This window comes from Canis aureus, chromosome 21 (genome assembly GCF_053574225.1).
Source record: "Canis aureus isolate CA01 chromosome 21, VMU_Caureus_v.1.0, whole genome shotgun sequence".
NCBI classification, from domain to species: domain Eukaryota; kingdom Metazoa; phylum Chordata; class Mammalia; order Carnivora; family Canidae; genus Canis; species Canis aureus.
Genome location: NC_135631.1, coordinates 41,275,788 through 41,299,143, shown reverse-complemented (window position 1 = coordinate 41,299,143; position 23,356 = coordinate 41,275,788). Strand labels below are relative to the sequence as shown.

General features: G+C 40.1%; 1 protein-coding gene across 4 annotated transcripts in view; it reads left to right on the top strand.

Moving 5' to 3' along the window:
* The window catches only part of PUS7 (pseudouridine synthase 7), a 57,135-nt gene extending 33,998 nt beyond the window's left edge, over positions 1-23,137 (top strand). For all 4 annotated transcript variants that reach the window (XM_077863994.1, XM_077863993.1, XM_077863996.1 and 1 more), the window contains 9 exons: positions 3,843-3,971; positions 4,845-4,970; positions 13,456-13,517; positions 14,663-14,823; positions 15,732-15,858; positions 17,666-17,767; positions 20,057-20,186; positions 21,335-21,426; positions 22,026-23,137. In XM_077863994.1, coding sequence (XP_077720120.1) covers positions 3,843-3,971; positions 4,845-4,970; positions 13,456-13,517; positions 14,663-14,823; positions 15,732-15,858; positions 17,666-17,767; positions 20,057-20,186; positions 21,335-21,426; positions 22,026-22,162 — 1,066 coding nt within the window. In that variant the 3' untranslated portion in view covers positions 22,163-23,137. The remainder of the gene's footprint in view (positions 1-3,842; positions 3,972-4,844; positions 4,971-13,455; positions 13,518-14,662; positions 14,824-15,731; positions 15,859-17,665; positions 17,768-20,056; positions 20,187-21,334; positions 21,427-22,025) is intronic.
* The last annotated feature ends 219 nt before the right edge of the window (positions 23,138-23,356 follow it).

The following is a 23,356-nucleotide window of genomic DNA, read 5'->3' as shown; positions in this document are numbered from 1 at the left end:
AAGCCAGTCAAAAAGCAGCACCAGCCACAGTGTCACTGCATAAAGGTACAGATGTATAAATATTTTTTTGTATTTGTAGCCAGGTCCTTGGTACAGTTTTTATACTCCATAGTCTACCTTTTTTTAATTTTTTATTTTTTTATTTTATTTTATTTATTTATGATAGGCACACAGTGAGAGAGAGAGAGAGGCAGAGACATAGGCAGAGGGAGAAGCAGACTCCCCACTAAGCAGGGAGCCTGACACAGGGCTCCATCCCAGGACCATGGGATCATGACCTGAACCTAAGGGAGACACTTAACTGAGTGAGCCACCCAGGGGCCTCTAAACCTTGAGTTATTGAAAAAAAAAAAATGAGGAGGGGGCACCTGAGCGGCTCAGTGGTTTTGTGTCTGCTTTTGGCTCAGGTTGTGATCCTGAGGTCCTGGTATTGAGTCCGGCATCAGGCACCCTGCAGGGAGCCTGCCTCTCCCTCTGCCTGTGTCTCTGCCTCTCTCTGTCTCTTGTGAATAAGTAAAAAGAATTAAAAAAAAATCATGAATGTAACAAAAATTTTACTATATACTCCTTATTTACAGAAGAATACCAACTACGAAGGAGGAATTATAGATAGAGAAAAACACTCTTTCACATCAACACACTAGTATTTTCTTCAGGCAGTAAGAATCCTGGGGTACCTGAACAGATGGATGAAAGACTCAGGAACAGAATAATCACCTAGGAGGAAAGGTTTCCTTCCAGTAGAAAAATCTTGCACAGACCATCCTAGCTCAGTGATTAAATTAATCACCATCAGTGATGGACAAACTGAATATTATTGCCTTTTGCTACAGTACACTGAAAAGGCTGTAGCATCACCTAAGTAATATGTTTATCTAAGTCTAATCACAAGGAAACAGACAAATCCAGATGTAAAGGCAAGGTATGTAACAGCTGCCCTGGATTCTGCTAAGTCAGATACCAAAGTAAAACAAAAGCCTGGAAAAGATCCAGACAGCTTAGTGGAGACTAACGACATTGCAATGGTAGTATGAGGTCCTTGGTTAGATCCTGAATTTAGGGAGCTTATAAAAAAAATTGAGATGATGTTATCAGGTAATTGGGTGAGTGTGGGTATGGACTGCCTGTTGGTAGTGTCAAATTCCTGTTAGGCTTCCCGAGTATGACCCACTTGGTTAGGCAGGGGACTCTGCTTGTCCTAGGAGATACAGGATCACAAGGTGTGATGTCTGCAACAAACTCAAATGGTTCGGTAAAGTATTTAGATTTCACATTTGTGTATATGTGTATGCCATAGATTAGAAAGAGATAGATAGGGCAGCCCAGGTGGCTCAGTGGTTTAGCGTCACCTTCGGCCCAGGGCATGATCTTGGAGATCCGGGAATCAAGTCGCACGTCGGGCTCCCTGCATGGAGCCTGCTTCTGCCTCTGCCTCTGTCTCTGCCTCTCTCTTTCTCTCTCTCTCTCTCTCTCTCTCTGTGTCTTTCATGAGTAAATAAATAAAATCTAAAAAAAAAAAAAGATAAGTCTGGCAAAAAGTTAACAATTGGTAAATCTCTGTGGAAGGTATAAGGTAACAGTGATGCCAGTTTCCTCAAGTTTTGAATTTTTTTTTAACATACCACGGGGAGGGGGATCCCTGGGTGGCTCAGTGGTTTAGCGCCTGCCTTTGGCCCGGGGCGGGATCCTGGAGACCTGGGATCAAGTCCCATATCGGGCTTCCGGCACGGAGCCTGCTTCTCCTTCTGCCTGTGTCTCTGCCTCTCTGTGTGTGTCTTTCATGAATGAATAAATAAATAAAATCTTTAAAAAATAAAAAATACTGGGGGGTAAATTTTCTAAAGCATAAATTATGCTATAAATAAACTAAGCTCAGGGCACCTGGATGGCTTAGTTGGTTAAGCAACTGCCTTCTGCTCAGATCGAGATCTCAGGGTCCTGATCAAGCCCTGCTCAATGGGGAGCCTGCTTCTCCCTCCTCCTCTGCCCCTCGCCCCGCCCCTCGTGTTCTCTCTCCCTTTCAAATAACTAGTCTTTTAAAAAATAAACTAGGGGATCCTTGGTGGCTCAGCAGTTTAGTGCCTGCCTTCGGCCCAAGGTGTGATCCTGGAGTCCCGGGGTCAAGTCCCATGTCAGGCTCCCTGCATGGAGCCTGCTTCTCCCTCTGCCTGTGTCTCTGCCCCTCCTTCTCTCTGTGTGTCTCTCATGAATAAATAAAATATTTTAATAAAAATAAACTAAACTCACAAAGTGGAAGATAATATTTGCAAACTGTGTGGTAAATGGTAGATTTCCTTACTCCGTGAAAACAGTAAGAAAAATAACCCAAAATAGGTTAAATATAGATAACAGGACAAACAAGCAGTTCATAGTCAATATGTGAAATGTTTAACCTCACAACAGGAAGTGTGCAAATAAAAACCAAGGTAAAACATTTTTAACAGACTGGTGGAGTTCAAGATGAGGTTTGTAGCATGCCTTGGGAGGAGACATGAGGGTGAGGCAGCAGGCACTTATGTATCAGCAGTGTGAGCATAAAACTGATCAAACTTTCCAAGGGCAGGGCAGTAGGGATTAAAATTTAAAATCCACACTTTCCACATCTAGGAATTTATTCCAAACATGTACCTATATAGATGCACAAAGAAGTATGTTCAGGGATGTTTGCCATAGAATTGTTTGTGATAGCAAAAGATAGGTCGCAATTTAAATGTCCATCAAAGGAGGTCAGATAAAGGATGGAATATGCAGGTCAGCCACTATCCTGAATGTGCAGTTGGACAAAGAATGCGGCAGCCTCACAGTACTGTGTGGATGAAACAAATCTCCAATACGCATTTTTAAGTGGGAATAAAGCAAGATACCGGGGCGCCTGGGTGGCTCAGTCAGTTAAGCATCCGACTCTTGCTTTCAACTCAGGTCACCATCTCCCCAGTCAGAAGATTGAGCTCCCCTCACATCAGGCTCCCTTCTAAGCAGGGAGTCTCCTCCCAAGTGAGCCACCCACTCGTCCCATCCTTAAATGATAACAAGGTACACATTTATGGTCGGATGCCATCTGTATCTCTTATCTATCTATACATAATGTGTTTAAGAAAAAAAAATGGGAGCACTTGGATGGCTCAGTCGGTTAAGCGTCTGCCTTCGGGCTCAGGTCATGATCCTGGGGTTCTGGGATTGAGCCCCAACATCGGGTTCCCTGTTTAGTGGGGAGCCTACTTCTTCCTTTCCCTCTGCCACTCCCTGTGCTTGTGCGCTCTGTCTCTTGCTGTCTCTCTGTTGCTGTGTCAAATAAATCTTTAAAAACGAAAAAAGAATGGGAGGAAAAGCAAAGTTGGATATTAACATTTTTTTTTTCAGGTGATGAAACTGCATTGTTTTTCTTTTTTCTGTACTTCAAGTTTTCTTTGTGAGATTACAGTATTTTTCTGATAGACAAAATTAGGACTCACTCTTTAAAATGCTTAATAACAGTCTTTACGATTGTATGAGATTGCTCTCTGTTATTATCCCCTTCCCCCTCACAAAAAGTAGCAAATTGCACAGATACGATAGTACCATTACTCGTTCTAGTTAACATGAGACTTGATGAACATAAGTATGGCCCAGGTTACATCTATCCAGTAAGATTGAACTGCTATCATTTTGCAGGAGGAACAATCCAGGGGGAAATGAAAAGTATGCTCAGGCCACCTGCCGTGATGCCCGACTTTTTCGCTTAGCATAGCTTGGTGCAGTCCTGTCTCAAGCTGTCGTTTCCTGTAGTAGGGTGCCCAAGACTATTTTAGGCAGGCAGTATTTCATGATCTTCTCCATGCTCTTTTTTATTTTATATTTTTTAGAATAAGCGCTCAAAGACTTGCTCACTTGAACAAGTGCTTGATGAACTTTAAGCTGGGGAATTTCAGCTATCAGAAAAACCCCCTGAAACTGGGAGAGCTTCAAGGGAATCACTTCACAGTTGTTCTCAGGTAAAAGAACTGCAGGTAGGAATGCAGACCAAGAGGGTCTCACTGGGTCACCTTGCATCTGTTTGGGGCAGTTATTAATCCAGGTGAGCTGGTACTAACAGGTGGGGCAACAGGAAGCCCAAGCAGAGCCTGATAGGGCTAGGAGAGCAGATACTGCTGGAGTATTTGTACTGATGCCTGTCAGCTCTCAAAACTCAGTCCCTCCTTTGGAAAGGAGCTGTCTGCTTCAAACGCTGTGTTTAAAAAATTCACAGGGATCCCTGGGTGGCACAGCGGTTTGGCGCCTGCCTTTGGCCCAGGGCGCAATCCTGGAGACCCGGGATCGAATCCCACGTCGGGCTCCCGGTGCATGGAGCCTGCTTCTCCCTCTGCCTGGGTCTCTCTCTCTCTGTGTGACTATAATAAATTAAAAAAAAAAAAAAAAAAAAAAGAAGCAAGATATTTAAAGCAGCTTCATTAAAAAAAAAAAATAAATAAATAAATAAAAATAAAATAAAAAATTCACAGACCCAGAAAGTAGAAGAAAGGTTACCTGGCGTGGGGGAGGGTGAGGTGGGAACTGTTGTTAATGGGTACAGAGTTTCAGTTTGAAGAGCAGAAAATTCAGGAAGTAGATAGGGTGAATGTTGCACAACATTGTTGATGCACTTAAAGCCAGTCTGTTGTGTACTTAAAAACAGGCAAAATGGTGAACTTAGTATTATGTATATTTTGCCACAATTTTTTTAAAAAGACAAAGTCCTCAACAGGTAGAGAGAGAAAGCTACAGGGGTTAAGGGGAAGACATGGAAGCCAAGCCATATCATTGACAATAAGCATCCCTGAATGTGTTTGACTAAAATTTTTTTCTCTGGGTAATTTGGGCCCCTGCAGAAATATAACAGGAACTGATGACCAAGTTCAGCAAGCTATGAACTCTCTCAAGGAGATCGGATTTATTAACTACTATGGAATGCAAAGATTTGGGACTACAGCTGTCCCCACATATCAAGTTGGAAGGTTTGTATTTAAATTCTTAACTTTTGTCTAAAAGGCCTCACATAGAAAAAGAAGAAAGGTTTTTTTTGTTGTTCTTGTTTTTACTTATTCATGTCTGGGCCAAATGAACCAGTATGTCTCATCAACCGATCCATAGCATCCTTCTAATTCTTGTTGTGTTTTAAGATAATACACAGTAAAAAATAAAGGATCAAAGATTCAAGTTGTATCAAAAAGATACAACCTGAAAGATAAGTTTTTCTCTCATCCCTGATACAGGGATTCTATTTTTAGTTTCTTCTTTATAGGTAAATCTTGGCTCAGTGTAATAAGCAATTGGATAGCCTGACAGAGAGGATGTAGTTTGTCATCTCTGTTAACAAGCACTTCCGAGTTTATTAAACTTGAATCTACTTTCCCCACCCTTAAAGAAAAGTGGCGTAGGATGTAAAAGTGAGTTAAGTTTATTTTTTAAAAAACCCTGATTCACTTTCAGGCAGCAGGGGATCCCATCAATAAGTACTTGGACTCTTGATCTTGGAGTCATTTGAGCCCCACATTGAGTGTAGAGATTACTTACACAAATAAACTTAAAAAAAAAAAAAAAAAACAACTTTAAAAGAGGCACCTGCCTGGCTCAGTGAGAAGAATGTGTGATTTTTGATCTCGGGGTCGTGAGTTCAAGCCCCACATTGGGTGTAGAGATTACTTAAATAAATAAACTTTACATACATACTTGGGTTCAGAAACCTAAACCTGAATATGCTGTCCTGCTGTCAATAGACCATTACATAAAACAATCATGGGCGTTAAATTCTCGAAGTCGTCATGAGTTATGATCTGCAAAGATTGTGTAGGTCCTGTTCTTCCTTGTCTTTCAAACCCATGTTCTAGCAGAAGTGAAATTTAGGCCTGCGGCTTTGCTGCAGCTGTTTGGTTCCCTGTGGTACTAGGAACAGAGGACTTTTCTTGACTTCTGGTGCGTGGTTATAGCAGCTGTCTACACAAAGTTGCGTTTGTTCATGTGGTGTTCTTTTTTTTTTTTTTCTGAGATTTTATTTATTTATCTGAGAAGAGAGAGCACAAGTGGCAGGGAGGGCAGAGGGAGAAGAAGGAAACTCCCCACTGAGCAGGGAGCACAATGTGGAGCTCAATCCCAGGACCCTGGAATCACGACCTGAGCCAAAGGCAAATATTCAACTGACTGAGTCACCCACACTGCCCTGTTGGTGTGTTTTTAAAAGTACAAAATCAGGGATACCTGGGTGGCTCGGCGGTTGAGCATCTGCCTTAGGCCCAGGGCATGATCCTGGACTCCCTGCATGGAGCCTCTCTGCCTGTGTCTCTGTGTGTCTCTCATGAATAAATAAATAAAATCTTTTTAAAAAATAAAATAAAAGCACAGAATGATTGGGGTGCCTGGGTGGCTCAGTTGGTTAAGCATACAACTCTTAATTTCAGCTCAGGTCATGATCTCAGGGTTGTGAGATCCCCACATCGGACTTTGAGCTTAGCCTGCAGAGTTTGCTTGAGATTCTCTGTCCCTCTTCCTCCCTGCCCACTCTATTTCTCTAAAATAAATAAATAACAGTTTTTAGAAAATAAAATTGTTTTAAAAGTACAAAATGATAAAAATCCATCATGTAGTAATTTCTCTACTTCTTTGAGTCAGTATTGTGAAGGTTAAAAGCTCAGGCAATAAAGTCAGACTTCGGTTCTGAACCTCAGGTTATTCATCTACCAAATGAAGATCATAATGTTAACGTCACAGTGTGGTGAAAATGAAGTGAAATGATATTTATGCAGTACCTGTTGCTATGCCTGGGATGTAGTAGGTGCTCAGTAAGCAGAACGTAATTTTTTTAAAAAGGTTTTATTTATTTATTCATGAGAGACACAAAGAGAGAGGCAGAGGAAGGAGAAGCAGGCTTCATCCAGGGAGCCTGATATGAGATTCAATCCTGGGACTCCAGAATCACACCCTGAGCCGAAGGTAGACCTGACACTCAAACCACTGAGCCACTGAGGCATCCCAGAAAGTAATATTTTAAAACTAAAGTGTACTAATCAGAGAAAGAAGAAGAAAACTAAAGTAATTAATAATCGTTGTTATTATTAGATAATAAATGGTAATGTTTTCAATCTTGCTAAATGGTCAAAGGACATTGATAAAGATAGTGAAGATATTGTGTTATGGGACAGAATTTTTTTTGGGGGGGACAATATTTTAAGGGAAGGCTGTATCACTTTTGTTTTCTTTAATTTTGTTTTGTTATGTATAACATCTTACTTATTTTTTAAGTAGGCTCCATGCCCACCATGACCCTGAGATCAGCCAGCCAAATGCCCCAGGCTGTGTCAACTTTTTTTTTTTTTTTTTTAAGATATTATTTCTTAGTTTTAGAGAAAGCGAGTGCAAGGGGGATGGGGAAAGGAAAAAATCTCAAGCAGACTCTGCCCTGAGTGCAGAGCCTGACGAGGGGCTCAGTCTCATGACCCTGAGATCATGACCTGAGCCAAAACCAAGAATTGAGCACTCAACCAACTGAGCCACCCAAGTGCCCCTGTATCAACTTTTGAATTTGTAATTAATTTGGGAGAAGAATAGCCCCGGGACCCTGCAAATTTTGTACTCCAAAGATAATGTAAAATGGCTAATGAGAATGAGATCAGATTCATCAAAAATAAATAGGAACAAAAATTAAAAATAAAAAGAAACAAAAATCACATCATAGGCCCTAAGTATACAGTCAGTACCATCCATTCAAAATTTCAAACCAACGGTTTCCATAACCTAAGACTGTTTCCTACCTTCAAAGCAGCCCACTGTAACCATCATAGGACCTCCTAAGGAAAAAACCAACAAGTCCTCATTTATAGTTTAAAAATGGGGGCAGCCCGGGTGGCTCAGTGGTTTAGCATTCAGCCCAGGGCCTGATCCTGGAGACCTGGGATCAAGTCCCAAGTCGGGCTCCCTGCATGGAGCCTGCTTCTCCCTCTGCCTGTGTCTCTGCCTCTCTCTCTCTCTCTCTCTCTCTCTCTCTCTCTCTCTGTGTCTCTCATTAATAAATAAGTAAAATTTAAAAAAAAAAAGTAAGAATGATTTATATCCAGAGTTTTTAAAGAACTCTTAATAACAGTCTAAAAATAGGCAGGTGATCTAAGTAGACATTTTTCCAAAGAACATAGACTAATGGCTTATAAACATACAAAAAGATGCTCAACATTATTAGAGAATCACTAAATATTAGGGAAAGGCAGTTCAAAACCACAAGGAGCTATTCATATCTACTATGATGGCTAAAATAAAAAAGACAGACAATAACAAGTGTTGGTGAAAATTGGAATCCTTATGCACTATTGGTAGAAATGTAAAATGGTAGAGCTAGTTTGGATAACAGCCTAGTTAGTCCCCAGAAGGTTAAATGTAGAGCATATGACTCAACTGTTGCACTCCTAGATATGTACTCATGAATTGAGAACATGGGTTTAGATAAAAATTTAAACCAATGTTTATAGCAGCCAAAGAAAAAAAATGGAAACGACCCAGATGTCCATCAACTGATAAAAAGATGAACAAAATGTGTATCCATACAATGGAATATTATTCAGCAATAAAAGAGAATGTAGCAGAGTTGATCCCTGCCACAACATGGACGGACCTTGAAAACATACTAAGTGAAAGAAGTCACAAAAGGCAAGATATCATAGGATTAATTTATAGAAATGCCCAGTATAGGCAAATCCATAGAGACAGAATGTTGATAGTGATTGTCTACATCTGGGGAAGGGGTAATGGAGAGTGAATGCTGGTGGGTGTAGGATTTCTTTTGGGGTGATAAAAAATGTCCCAGAATTGATTGCATGATGTTATGAAATTCTGTGAGTATACTAAAAGTCATTGAATTGTGCACTTAAATGGATGAATTATATGGATGTGTGAATTATACCTTAGTAAAGCTGTTTGTTTTTATTTGTTTTTTTTTTTAAGGTAGAATAAGCCCTTGCATATATGATCAAATGATTTTCAACAGAGGTAACAAGACCATTCAATGGGGAAAGGACAGTCTTTTCAACACATAATGTTGGGGAAATTGGATATACACTTAAAAAAGTAAAAAGAATTTGGACCCTTAACACCATTTACAAGAATTAACTCCAAATAGATCAAAATCCTGCATATACTACAACTATAAAATTAGACGAAAAAGGGGAATTCTCATGACATTTGATGGCCAGTTTCTTGGATAAAACACCAAAAGCACAGACAACAAAAGAAAAAAATAGGTTGGAGTCCATAAAATTAAAAATATTTGTGTACAGGGTACCTGGGTGGCTCAGTTGGTTAAGCATCTGCCTTTGGCTCAGGTCATGATCTCAGGGTCCTTTAATTGAGCCTGGCGTCAGGCTCCTTCCTCATTGGGGACTCTTGCTTCACCTTCTGCTTCTGCTTCTGCTGTTCCTCCTATTTGTTCTATCTCCAATAAGTAAATAAAACCTTTAAAATATATATAGATTTGTGGGGCAGCCTGAGTGGCTCAGTGGTTTAGCGCCGCCTTCAGCCCAGGGCATGATCCTGGAGACAGGATTGAGTCCCATGTCGGGCTCCCTGCATGGAGCCTGCTTCTCCCTCTGCCTGTGTCTCTGCCTCTCTCTCTTTCTCTCTCTCTCTCTCTCTCTCTCTGATTCTCTCCTGAACAAATAAATAAAATCTTAAAAATATACCTATATATATTTGTGTACAAAGGGCACTATCAACAGGGTGAAAAAGCAGTCCGCAGAATGGGAGAAAATATATGCAAATTATATATCTGATAAAGGGTTAATATAGAGTTCCTACAACTCAGCAACAAGAAAACAACTTTATTTAAAAATGGACAAAGAGGGCAGCCCCGGTGGCTCAGTGGTTTAGCGCCACCTACAGCCTGGGGCGTGATCCTGGAGACCCGGGATCGAGTCCCACGTCAGGCTCCCTGCATGGAGCCTGCTTCTCCCTCTCCCTGTGTCTCTGCCTCTCTCTCTCTCTCCTCTCTGTGTATTCTCATGAATTAAATAAATCAAATCTTTAAAAAAATAAATAAATAAAAAATAAAAATGGACTTGAATAGAACTTTATTCAAAGAAGAAATACAAATGACTAATGAACTAATAATGAAAAGAGGCTCAACATTACTAATGATTAAGAAATTGCAAATCAAGGGATCCCTGGGTGGCGCAGCGGTTTGGCGCCTGCCTTTGGCCCAGGGCGCGATCTTGGAGACCCGGGATCGAATCCCACATCGGGCTCTCAGTGCATGGAGCCTGCTTCTCCCTCTGCCTGTGTCTCTGCCTCTCTCTCTCTCTCTGTGACTATCATAAATAAATAAAAATTAAAAAAAATAAGAAATTGCAAATCGAAACCATAATGAGATACTAGTTTAAACTCATTAGAAAGGCCATTATTAAAAACAACAACAAAACAAGTGTTGGTGAAGATGTGGAGAAATAGGAACCCTTGTGCATTGCTGGTGAGAATATAAAGTGGTCCAGCCTGTATGGAAAATAATATATGGCGATTTTTAAATGTAGAATCACCATATGATCTATAAATTCAATTTTTCAGTATATACCCAGAAAAAGTAAAAGCAAATATTCAAATACCCATGTTTTTAAGAGCATAATTCAGGACATCCAGAAGGTGGAAGCAACCAAGTTTCCATTAACAGATGAGTGGATAAGCAAAACATGGCACATAGATACAGTCAACTTTGACAAGAAGGAAATCCTTTGTTTTTTTTTTTTTTAAAGATTTTATTTGGATGTGGGACTCAATCCTGGGACTCCAGGATCACACCCTGGGCCAAAGGCAGACGCTCAACTGCTGAGCCGCCCAGGCATCCCAACAAGAAGGAAATTCTTACACATGCAATTCACAACATGAATAGACCTGGAAGACTTTTATGCTAAATAAGCTAGTCACAAAAGGACAGATACTGTGTAATTCCTCTTTCATGTGGTACCTGGAATAGTCAAATAGACAAAGTAGAGTGGTGGTTGCCAAGAGATGGGAGTTATTTAGTGTGTACAGAATTTCGGCTGAGAAAGATGTAAAAGTTCTGAAGGGGGACACCTGGGTGGCTCAGCAGTTGAGCGTCTGTCTGCCTTTGGCCCAGGGTATGATCCCAGGGTCCCAGGATCAAGTCTCACATTGGGTTCACTACATGGAGCCTGTTTCTTCCTCTGTGTCTCTGCCTCTCTCTCTGTGTCTCTCATGAATAAATAAAATATTTAAAAAATAAATAAAAGTTCTGAAGGCAGGTGATCCAGATGGTTACACAACAGTATGAATATTTAGTGTCATAGAACTGTACACTTTCAAAATGGCTAAAATCATGAATTTTATGTTACGCATATTTTATGCAAATTTTTTAAATAGAAGAAGGAAAGAACATAAGAAAACATCTTAATGTGTAGTGGGCCAGATACAGTGGCCTCTTGTAAACCAAATCTGCACATATTTAATATGGCAATATATACTGAACTTTCATGTATATGGTAGCATCTTAAGGAACTTTGTAACATATTATACCACGCATTGGCAGACTTCTGTGAAGGACCAGATAGTAAACATTTTTGGCCACAGAGTGGCGTGTTCCATAGCAGGTACTCCCCTCTGCTGTTAGTGTGAAAGCAGTCATACACATGGTGTCAGGGGATGAGCACAGGTGTTTTGCAATAAACCTATTTATAAAATCAAGTGGCTAGCTAGATAGCAAAGGTTTTTGAACATAGATGTCTCTTCTGTGGTACCTGACAGACCAGGGTCTAGTCCTGAATTAGTACTCCACTCTCTTTGGAGGTGTTGGGGATGGCCTTGCCAGCTATATGATGTGTCACCCAGGAGAATATTTAAAGACTAATACAGCATGGATTGTGTCAGGACTGCAAGGATGGCCAGCAGTAAGAAATCTGTTGTGTAATTAATTGCATTAGTAGATATAAAATCCATATGATCATATCATAAGATACCAAAGAGCATTTTATATAGCGTAATATGCAAAACTAGGTTAACTTAAACATGAAAAATACCCTGATTAACTAAAAGAAACAGAAAAATTAGAAGAGATTTGTATATTCTTATGGTAGGAAAGGCCTTTTTAAAAATATTTATCTATTATTACTATTATTTATTTTAGAGAGAAAGAGTGAGCAAGGGGAGCAGGAGAGGGAGATATTCTCAAGCGACTTCCCCACTAAGCACGGAGTCAGACTTGGGGCTCTACACAGGACTTGTTCCCACAATCATGAGATCATGACCTGAGCTGAAACCAAGAGTTGGACACTTAACTGACAGGTGCCCCTAGGAAAGGGCTTTCTTTCTTTCTTTTTCTTTTTCTTTTTCTTTCCTTTTTTTTAGATCTATTTATTTATTCATGAGGGACACAGACAGAGACAGAAACACAGAGGGAGAAGCAGACTCCCCACAAGGAGCCTGATGTGGGACTCAATCCCGGATCCTGGGGCTATGACCTGAGCCAAAGGCAGGCGCTCAACCACTGAGCCACCCAGGCATCCCTAGCAAAGGCCTTTCTAAGCAAGACTCCAACACCAGAAATCTTACTGGAAAAAATTTCGGATATGATATACAAAATTTTTGTATGGCAAAAGATAATAAAAGTTTAAACATTACCTATGCTGACAAATTTCTGAAAAAAGTCATGGGGGCACATGACTGGCTCAGTCGATGGAGTGGATGACTCTTAATCTTGGGGTTGTAAATTCCAGCCCCACGTTGGGTGTACAGATTACTTAAAACTAAAATCTTTAAGGGGGTACCTGGGTGGCTCAGTCAGTTAAGTATCTGTCTTCAGCTCAGGTCATGATCCTGGGGTCCTGGGATCCTGTTTCTCTCTCTGCCCCTGCTCCCTTTCATTCTCTTGCTCTCTCTCTCTCAAATAAACAAAATCTTTTAAAAGATAAAATCGTTTTTAAAAGGATCACAACAAATACACTCTAAAGTGTTGCCTTAGATAGTGTTAATTAGATAACAGGTAACCTTCCTAAATGTTTTAATTTTTAAGAAGCATATATTCTAATCAACAAAAATAAAGATATTTCCACTTTGGCAAGAATAATAGGGAAGGATAAAATGTTATTCTTTTTTGTCTAGACAAGAAGATATTTAACCAGGGGGAGAAATTTCTTGAGAAGTTTCAAATAAGTTTTAGTGCAGACTTTGATTATACAGATAATACCATGGGTAACAGCTTAATGACTTGGTAGTATTTATAACATTTGCATTTTGAAAACTGCCGTGATACTCAATGAGTGAACATGTTTTTATTTTCTTCTTTTTTTTTTTTCTCTCTTTTTAAAGTTCCTTTGGTATTTACAGTTGAAACCTTTATATTAGTTTTGCAGCATACTTTCACATTTAATGAAATATATAAAGTTAACATGATTTGGTACTCCACCAATTTCAGCATGTAATGCAAAATTGAGTAAAGTAAATGCTGTTTAATTTTAGAGCTATCCTCCAGAATTCCTGGACTGAAGTCATGGATTTAATATTGAAACCCCGTTCTGGAGGTAAGAATGAAATTCATGTTAAAGAAAAAAAAATAGAGTATCTTGTTAGGTATTCATGGAATTGTTTTGAGTAAAAAGTATGTGTGTCTTGGGGATGGTTATTTCAGAATTTTAAAAAATTGTTTTTAAAGTAAAGAGGATAGTTTATTTTTTCACTAATTATATTTGAGATACATAATTTATATCCTGTTTTCATCTGTTTAGCTAATCTCATTTATTAATTCATAAATGAATACATTTCTTTCTTTTTCCCCATGCACTACCAAATCTCTAAACATGCAGGAATCCAAACATATTTCATTTGTGGTTAATCTGTTAAAGCATACTGTAATATGATGTAAAAACTGGGCAAAAAAATATTGAGGAGGGATGCCTGGGTGGCTCAGTGGTTGAGCGTCTGCCTTCCGCTCGGGGCGTGATCCTGGGGTCACGGGATTGAGTCCCACGTTGGGCTCCTGCATGGAGCCTGCAGGGGCAGGTAGGTGGCTCAGTCAGTTGAGCATCTGACTCTTGATTTCAGCCCGGGTCTTGATCTCAGGGTTGTGGATTTGAGACCCACATTGCACTTTGGGTAATTATTCATTTGCAAATGAAAAGAGAAATAAAGTCTAATTTTAAAGTGAGTGGCCTATTAAATTTGCCAACACAGTAGAAAAACAGAAGAAAGGATTGTGTTGGTTTTGTCCTCTATTGAATCAGCTGTGATAATGGAACAGTAATGGTCTTTAAATCCTGGGGTTGGAGCAGCCCCGGTGGCGCACCGGTTTAGCACCGCCTGCAACTTAGGGCATGATCCTGGAGACCCTGGATCGAGTCCCACATCGGGCTCCCTGCATGGTGCCTGCTTCTCCCTCTGCCTGTGTCTCTGCCTCTCTCTCTCTCTCTGTGTGTCTCTATGAATAAATAAATAATCTTAAAAAAAATAAATCCTGGGGTTGGCGGTAGGTTGACAAAGCTGGCTTGCTCTGTACGCTCTGCTTGTCCTGTTCACATTCTGATGGGTATTCTCAGGTGAGCAGAAGCTGTTCAGAGTACCTGTATTACAAAGAGCATTTTCTAATTTGTGTTCTCTAGGAAGCATGTTAGGTTATGGAAATCTATCTATTCAATAAATTATTTTAATCACTGCTTTTTCTTTCCCCCAGCCGAAAAGGGCTACTTGGTTAAGTGCAGGGAAGAGTGGGCGAAGAGCAAAGACCCAGCCGCTGCCCTCAGAAAACTTCCTGTCAAAAGGTGTGTGGAAGGGCAGCTGCTTCGAGGACTTTCCAAATATGGAATGAAGAATATAGTCTCTGCATTTGGCATAGTGAGTGCTATTTGTGAAGTCAGGCAAATGACGTGAGGTGGCTTAATGCTTTTTAAATTTTATCTTTAAATATTGTACTAAATTTTGAAGGAGCAGAAGGTAAATAAGGATCCTTTGATCTCTGAGTGCTGTGTTACCTGAGTGATCCTTGTTTGTACCCTGAATGGTGAAGGGGGAGGAGGGTGGGTGCAGGGACTGCTGGAGTGGAAAATATGATCCCTAAGGAAATTTAAAATAAGTATCTGGATACTTCAGAAATTCACAATCCATCTTAGAGTTCATTTCTTGATCATTCTTTAGCATCAGAACTGTAACCTGCCTAAGTAAGAGGTTGCACAAGAAGTGGTCTAAATGATCACATTTTACTTCGATTTGTTCATGGTGGTTCAACAGTGGGGCTACCATTTTGACATGTATGACCTATGCTCGTATTTGGATATCTATAACCCAGAACAGACTGGTTTAACTCTTCAACTTCAATCTTAAATACTCTTCCCCAGATAAACAAAAAGAGCAGATTTTCCTACACGTAATTAGTGATCAGTTCTGTTATTTAGAGTTTCTCCTTCCGTGGAATTATCAGGAAGAAAGCACAGTTTACCCTGTCAGTGATGTGTCTTTGATTCAGGGTATAGGTTCCACCAGGGTATAGGTTTATTTGTATGAATGCATGGGAACCACTGTCACCAGAGCTGTGAAGACCCTATAGTCGAAGGGGTTCTGTCTCTAGCACTGGTTCTGTGCTTCAGTCCCTATTTCTCTAAGCTGTTAGAAAAATGACATTCAAAGTATGAGCTGCTTATCCTGGGGTCACCATTAAACAAGTGAGATGTCTTGGAAAGTACAGTACTTTTAATATTCAGAACATGTATTTTTTTTTTCCTTACCCATTTTCTTCTTCCTTCCAGATACCAAGAAATAATCGCTTAATGTATATTCATAGCTATCAAAGCTATGTGTGGAATAACATGGTAAGCAAGAGAATAGAAGAGTATGGACTGAAGCCCGTTCCAGGGGACCTTGTTCTCAAAGGAGGTAAAAAGGCAGATATCATCATTATTCCATCCAACTGTGGCTCACTTATTTGACACTAGTGCTTAAAAACCAAGCTCACCACTACTTAAGAGGGAGAGAGAGAGAGATGTCTAGTAAGGTTGAAATGGAAAGACGTCATAAACTCAGACTGAACAGTTTGAATCTTTATTTTAATGAGAATACATATCTGATTTGAGTAACTGCCCGGCTCTCTCTGGGTCTCTGGGCCTCCATTTTCTCAGGAATAGATTTGGACTCAGTGTTGCCTTAAATCTTTTTCCAAACTTTAATCTGGATCTAGCAAAATCTCTATGCTTCTGAGCGTACCTCAGCCTCTCTGCTGTTGCCTGCCACTTTTAAAGAGTTTCTTTACGTCAGCACTCGACTGGAGCTCACGTAACGTGCAGGCCATGACATAACAGACACGCAGTGCATAGTCTGTGCCCACAGCATTCATAAAACTGACAATCCCATCTGATGCTGAGCCCTCACCATGGGCCAGGCCTTGTGCTCTGCCCTTCGCCTACATCTTCTGGTTTAAAGCTGATAGTACTCTGTGAAGTATTCTCACTGTTCTTTAGACAAGGTTCACAAGGTTCCGCAGCTGGGTCAAAAAAGAAACGGCAGGGACTCAGAATGAAAGTCTGCCTATTTTCACAGTCCATTGTCTTCCTGGCATATGTGGCTGCCCTTCTGTTCTCTGAAGACATGGCCTGCTCATCTGTATGTATGCCCAATAAATCACTAAGGTTTCTTTTTTTTTTTTTAAGATTTTATTTATTCATGAGAGACACAGAGAGAGGCAGAGACATGGGCAGAGGGAGAAACACGCTCCCCAGGAGGAGGCTGATGTGAGACTCAATCCTGGGATCACATCCTGAGCCAAAGGCAGACGCTCAACTGCTGAGCCACCCAGGCATCCCTCCACTAAGATTTCTGTTAAAAACTATTAATTCAGGATTATTTCTTAACCTCCTCCAATGTGATTACATCCAGTGTATTTTGATGTCCCATGTGCCATCACATTTCATCCTCTAAATGCAGATGATTTTTTAAATTACTCTTTTAGCAAAATGCATCCATTGGTGATAACATTTTAGATAGTATTTTGTAGTGTTGTTTAAAAAAGAAAAAGGTGGGCAGCCTGGGTGGCTCAGCGGTTTAGCGCTTGCCTTCCACCCAGGGCATGATCCTGGAGTCCCAGGATCGAGTCCCACGTCGGGCTCCCTGCATGGAGTCTGCTTCTCCCTCTGCCTGTGTCTCTGACTCTTTCTCTCTGGATCTCTCATGAATAAATGAATGAATAAAGTCTTAAAAAATAATAATAATAAAATAAATAAAAAGGAAAAAGGAGGGCGCACCTGGGTGGCTCAGTCAGTTAATGTCTGCCTTTGGCCTAGGTCATGATCTTGGGGTCCTGGGATTTGAGCCCCGCATCGGGCTCCCTGCTGAGCAGGGAGTCTGCTTCTCCCTCTCCCCTGCTTGTGCTTTCTCTCTCTCTCAAATAAATAAATAAAATATTTTAAAAATAAATAAGGAAAAAGCTGATTTTTTAAAGCATACATTCTAACAACTGAGGGTGCAGCTGAGAAATAATTTTTTATTTGACTTGCCACTTGTTCTCAATCCATGATCTTCATTTTTTGAGTAGAATAGAAATGCATCTAACTTTCTTTTGTTAACCTTTGTAGGCCACTTAGCCTGTGTCAACATGCACTTCTAACTTCTTAGATGTGTATGATTTTAGAAGATCAAGCTCATGAAAATATCATCTGTTTTCATAATTTTTCTATCTGTGAATTTGCAGCTACAGCCACCTATATTGATGAAGAAGATGTTAATAATTACTCCATCCATGATGTGGTAATGCCCTTGCCTGGTTTCGATGTTATCTACCCAAAGCATAAAAGTAAGTTCCCTGTCTGGGGAAAATAGTTAAAACAAACCTGACGTATTTTAAGCCACTGGCCACCAAGATAAAGAGAGGGGCACAAAAATCAGTAATTGAGGGCAGCCCTGGTGGCCCAGCGGTTTGGCGCCGCCTTCAGCCTGGGGTGTGATCCTGGAGGATCAAGTCCCACGTTGGGCTCCCTGCATGGAGCCTGCTTCTCCCTCTGCCTCTCTCTCTCTCTCTGTGTGTGTGTGTATGTGTGTCTGTCATGAGTAAATAAATAAAATCTTAAAAAAAAAAAAGTCCATTTAAAAAAAAAATCAGTACTTGAAATATAATTTTAGAATTTTGATTTCCATTAGACTTGAAAATGTTTAGATTTCAAACATTTATAAACCATGTTATATACAAAGTCTCTCAGGAAGGAATGTGTTCAGATGGATAATTTAACTTTTTAAAAAGTTTTTATTTTTAAGTAATGTCTATACCCAACGTGGAGCCTACTTCAAACAAACAAAACCCATCTTTTCTCTCACGGGACCAGAATGATTTTCCTTAATCAATGTTATATTCCTTGAAATTGTACAAGTTACAGAATGATTAAGGTATTAACACTTTTCTCTGATAATACAAATACTTTAAAGTCACCTGCCACTTACATGTTGATTAATTAACACAACCAAATTGCTGTGCTCCTAATACTTAGGTGAGGTTGACTTTGCTGAGGGACAGGAGTAGAGACGAGGAGAGAATGGATAGCGAGGTGAGGGAGAGGGTGGGAAGCGGTCTGCCGCACAGTGAGGCCCCCAGGAGACAGTGCTAGCAGGAGCAGAAGGAAGGCACTCAGATGCTCAGAGCCACACTCTTTTTCCAAGAAAGAAAAAGTTATACACTCTTCTTTCTTATACCTCTCAGGATCAGAAACGTGGGCTGATACCAGTTAAAACAGAAATTCAGCACACCTTTGACCAAGCCGTGCATGCAAACCTAGTGGCTAAGTCGGGCTCCCAGCCTGGGTGGGTGGTGGTTAGGGCATGTGGACTGGTAACATAGGCACACTCCGCGTCCAGCAGTGCTCAAGTTAGGGATCCCTGTGGTCTTACAGGTGTTGTCAGGGAGTCTTCCCTCGACCCTGGTCAACCCAGTATTTGTTATGAATAACTTGAGTAAAGAAGTCTGCTCATTCTGTTTGCAAATTATGTCACCCAAAATGATTAATAGTAATTCATGAAAAATAGGTTTTTTTTTAATAAGAATTGCAGAAGGCATTGATTTGGGTTAAACGTAAATTCTTACTTTTGTAAAGGCTCAGATTGATTGTCATCTACATAAAAAGTATCTGGGGTTATTTATTGAACATCAGGCTGCTGCCCTGAGCAGACACAGGGTTTTGTGGGGAATACAGAAAAGTCAGAGGAGGGACAGTTGAAGGAACAGTTGTTTGGCCTAAAGAAGATGTGGCTTAAAGGTCGGTCCAGTGCTTGTGAGTATGTGTGGAAGAGGGCAGTGAGTCTGCTGTGTTCTAAAGCAGTCAACAAAGTTCTAAAAAGACAGTTTTCATCTTAGAATAAAGAACTTTCTAACAATTGTGTTTCTCACAAAGAAGTAGTTACCGGCAGGGAAACCTGGGTGGCTCAGTGGTTGAGCATCTGCCTTTGGCTCAGGTCATGATCCCGGGGTCCTGGTATCGAGTCCCGCATCGGGCTCCTCGCAGGGAGTGCTTCTCCCTCTGCCTGTGTCTCTGCCTCTCTCTATCTCTCCTGAATAAATAACTCTTAAAAAAAAACAAAAAGAAGTAGTTACCAGTAAATGGCAACACACAAGCAAAGTGATGCCTCTCTCTCTCTACGGTGTTATAAATAAAAAGGATTCTACATCAGGTGTGAGACTGAGCCAGATGGTTTTTCTAGATCTATTCATATATATATATATATATATTATTTATATCTGCCTTCTTCCAGAAAGAGTTTGAGGCCGCTGTCTCTTGGTCTCTTCCAACTCGGAGCTTGTATTAATAGATCAATAACTTGTATTGAAATGCTTTTTGTAGTTAGCTTGAGATCTTTACACCCCAGATACTGTAGTGCTTGCAAGAGATAACTTACAGGTTATCAAATATAAGCTGGAGACACTAGTCCTGGAAGTAAGTCCCTAAATTTTGATTCCAGAGAACAGACTGGATTATAAATTAGAGGGACTGGTTTTGTTAGGATGATCTAATTGAACTTACATGTTACTTTCTTCATGGTCTAGCTGAAGGTAGCTTGCTGGCATGCTGTATTCCAACTAACTTTTTATATTTTATAGTTAGTGAAGCCTACAGAGAAATGCTCACAGCAGACAATCTGGATATTGACAACATGAGACACAAAATTCGAGATTATTCCTTATCAGGGGCCTATCGAAAGATCATTATTCGCCCTCAGAATGTCAGTTGGTGAGTGATAGTCTGCAATGAAATAGAACTGAATTATTATGTGCAATTGAAAGCTTTTGCATCACCTGTATATTTTCCAGTCCTAGCATAGAAGTGCTACTTGATATTATTACCATAATCATTATTTCTACTACTTGGGATTTTTCAAGTCATCAAGAAACAAATGTGAATGAAAGTGATTGAGTTTATATTTTATTGACCTTGCTAAATTATTGAAGAAATGTACAGACAATACTTTTCCTTACTAATAAAAAAAATTGTGATTTATCGGGGCACTTGGTGACTCAGTTTTAAGCATCTCTTTGTTTCACCTCAGGTGTGATTTCAGGGTCATGAGATCAAGCCCGTCGTCAAGCTCCAGAGTCCTTGAGGCTCTCTTCTCCCTCTGCGCCCCCCCCAAATAAATAAAAGTAAATCTTTAAAAATTTCAGTGTTGCTTACCGAGCTATCCCTCAGCACGCTGCCTTTACTCAGAATTAGTTCTGAGTTCCAAACACTGATGTTTGTTTTAATACCATGTTTCTAAAGAGAAAAATACACATGTATTAAGTCATTTAAAATATTTCAGTACCTAATGTGAACTAAAGCTTTATTTGATAATTTTTTAAATTAAATCTTGAATTTTAAACCTTGAAATCTTCATTTTCTCTTGCCAGGAAATCCTCTCTTCCCTCTCTCCATCTCTTTCTCTCCCTCTCTCTCTTCTCTCCTCTTCTCTGGGTTGTGGGATGAGCTTGGCAGGATTTGGTCCTTCCCACTCTAGAGAGCAGTTCTTGGTGAGGAACACGGTGGTGTTAGTGAAAACCACTCTGGAGAACATATTAATGCCATTAGTAATTTATTCGCACCTGTGCAAAGTGAAGTTTAGTACTTATCAGCTACATATGTACAAAAGAATTTCTGTCTTAAGGAAACTTTTTTTTTTTTTTTTTTTTTTTACATAGACTGGCATCCTTTGTCACCTTGCTGTATAATAATGGGCAGTACTTACGTAGAAGATCTGGCCCTATTCTGTTATCAAATCATCCCACCCAGAATTATTTCCAACAGGCCTATATGTTTTCCTTTCTAAGCAAATGGCAATGAGAAGCTTAGTACCTTTGATGGCAACTCATATTCATACTTTACTTTGTTTATGTACTTTGAAGGGAGGTCGTTGCATACGATGATCCTAAAATTCCACTCTTCAACACAGATGTGGACAACCTAGAAGGGAAACCACCACCGGTTTTTGCTTCTGGTAAGTTTACTCAGCCATCAGTTCTGCGTCAACTTTGAAATGTTTTCCCAATCAAAAACACAAAACACTCTCGCAATCACCACCTCCTTCCACCAGCTTGGTGATTTCTATTTTGTGTTTTGTCATCCTAGTTTCATGTGTATATAGCTTGATAGTGAAAACAGTAGATTTCACTGGAAATGAAGGAACGTCACAGAAGGTTGTGGTTTTAGGTGATTGACTGTTTCCTCCACCACCCCACCCCCATCCCCACCCTGAGTTAACACAGGTGAGTGAAAATCCAAGCACAGAATCTAACACATGAAATCTGCATTGTCATTGTCAAATTCTTGCCGACATTCTTTTGTCTCTTTCCACCCTGTTGCTCTTTTGTTGTCTGCCCTTTCTATGAAGGTTCCAGGTAGAATTACTGCAGAGATTCAACTAGATCATTTACTCCCAGATCTCCTGGCCAGGCTTCATTCTCCGAGGCCCCACGGGAGGTCGAGCCAGAGGGAAAAGAGCACAAGTTGTTTCCTTTCTTTTGCGATGATATGACTCGCCCCAGTGTCTGCCGCTGCCTTCCTTTTCTGACCCTTCTCTTCTCTCTCATCTGGCAGAGGGCAAATACAGAGCTCTGAAGATGGATTTTTCTCTCCCTCCTTCTACCTACGCTACCATGGCCATTCGCGAAGTGCTAAAAATGGATACCAGCATCAAGAACCAGACCCAGCTGAATACCACCTGGCTCCGCTGAGTCCTTCCTCCCCAGATTAGAAGATGCAGACGAGTGTTTGCTGGCTTCCTATTCATTTTTCTCTTAGTACAGACCCATAGGTGTATTTTAGATCTTTGTAGTTAAAGATTATTTGTATTTTTTCAATTTTTTATTAGCTTAATTTGCAATATTTGTACACATATACAAATCCTGAGGATCCTAATTCTAGCTCAGAGGATATAAATTGATCAGAATATATTTCAGGTGCTTAAATCATAGTAAAATGTCAGCTTTATTGGCTTTGTAATCATTTAAAAGGACTTCGGCTTAAAGTTGCAGTTTTAGGTTTTGCTACATTCTTAAAGGACAACATGAGTTTTTAATGTATCCATGAATGGAGTGTGCAACAATGCATTTTAAGAGAAAATGCAACAAAACAAATCTTGACTATGAATAAATAGTATACCCCACCTCCACCTCTTAATATAAGTACAGTACTCATGCTTATTTAAATGATGATAAAACATCTACAGGTTTATAAATGCAAAAGTGATTGTCATCATCAAACTCCTATACCAGGGTTAGGTCAGTGTTGATAGATCTTTTAGTTGCAATAGCTTTGCATTGATACTATCCTTGCCTTGCAGGACAGTTGCATCAATACGGCCTTTTTTTCTCGATGTAAACACGTCCAGCTATTTTTTTTTTTTTTTTTTTTAAGTCAAGGTCTGATTTTTACTCTAGGTGCCTTTTACGTTCAGAACTCTTTCCGCTGGACTGGTATTTGCCGCAAAATATGTGACAGCAGAGAAGAAAACTTTAAACTTTGTATGAGGCCCCTCTAAGCAGCAGCAGCCTTTGTCACCTTGGGCGTAGGCATCTCTGGCATTGTGTAACACTTGTCTCTGGTGCGAAAGGCTAAATATGCCTTTCCAAGGGTGTGTGACATAAGTGCACCAATTTTTATTTTCTACCACTTTTAGAACAAAATATAATAAATATTTTTTAAAACTCCTTTCTCCTAGTTAAATTAATCAAAGAAATTATCTAAAACGGCATGCACACGAGAACCGTAGCTCAGACTGAGGGGGAGGAACCAAGTGAATGAGGGATCTTCTGAAATGGTGTGGCAACACAAAGATGTGTCAAGATCGGGTTGAAATGTCATGAGAATAATACAGTTCAGTGTACCAACTGTCCAACTGTTGGACTGGATTTGGGGTTATTCTTACG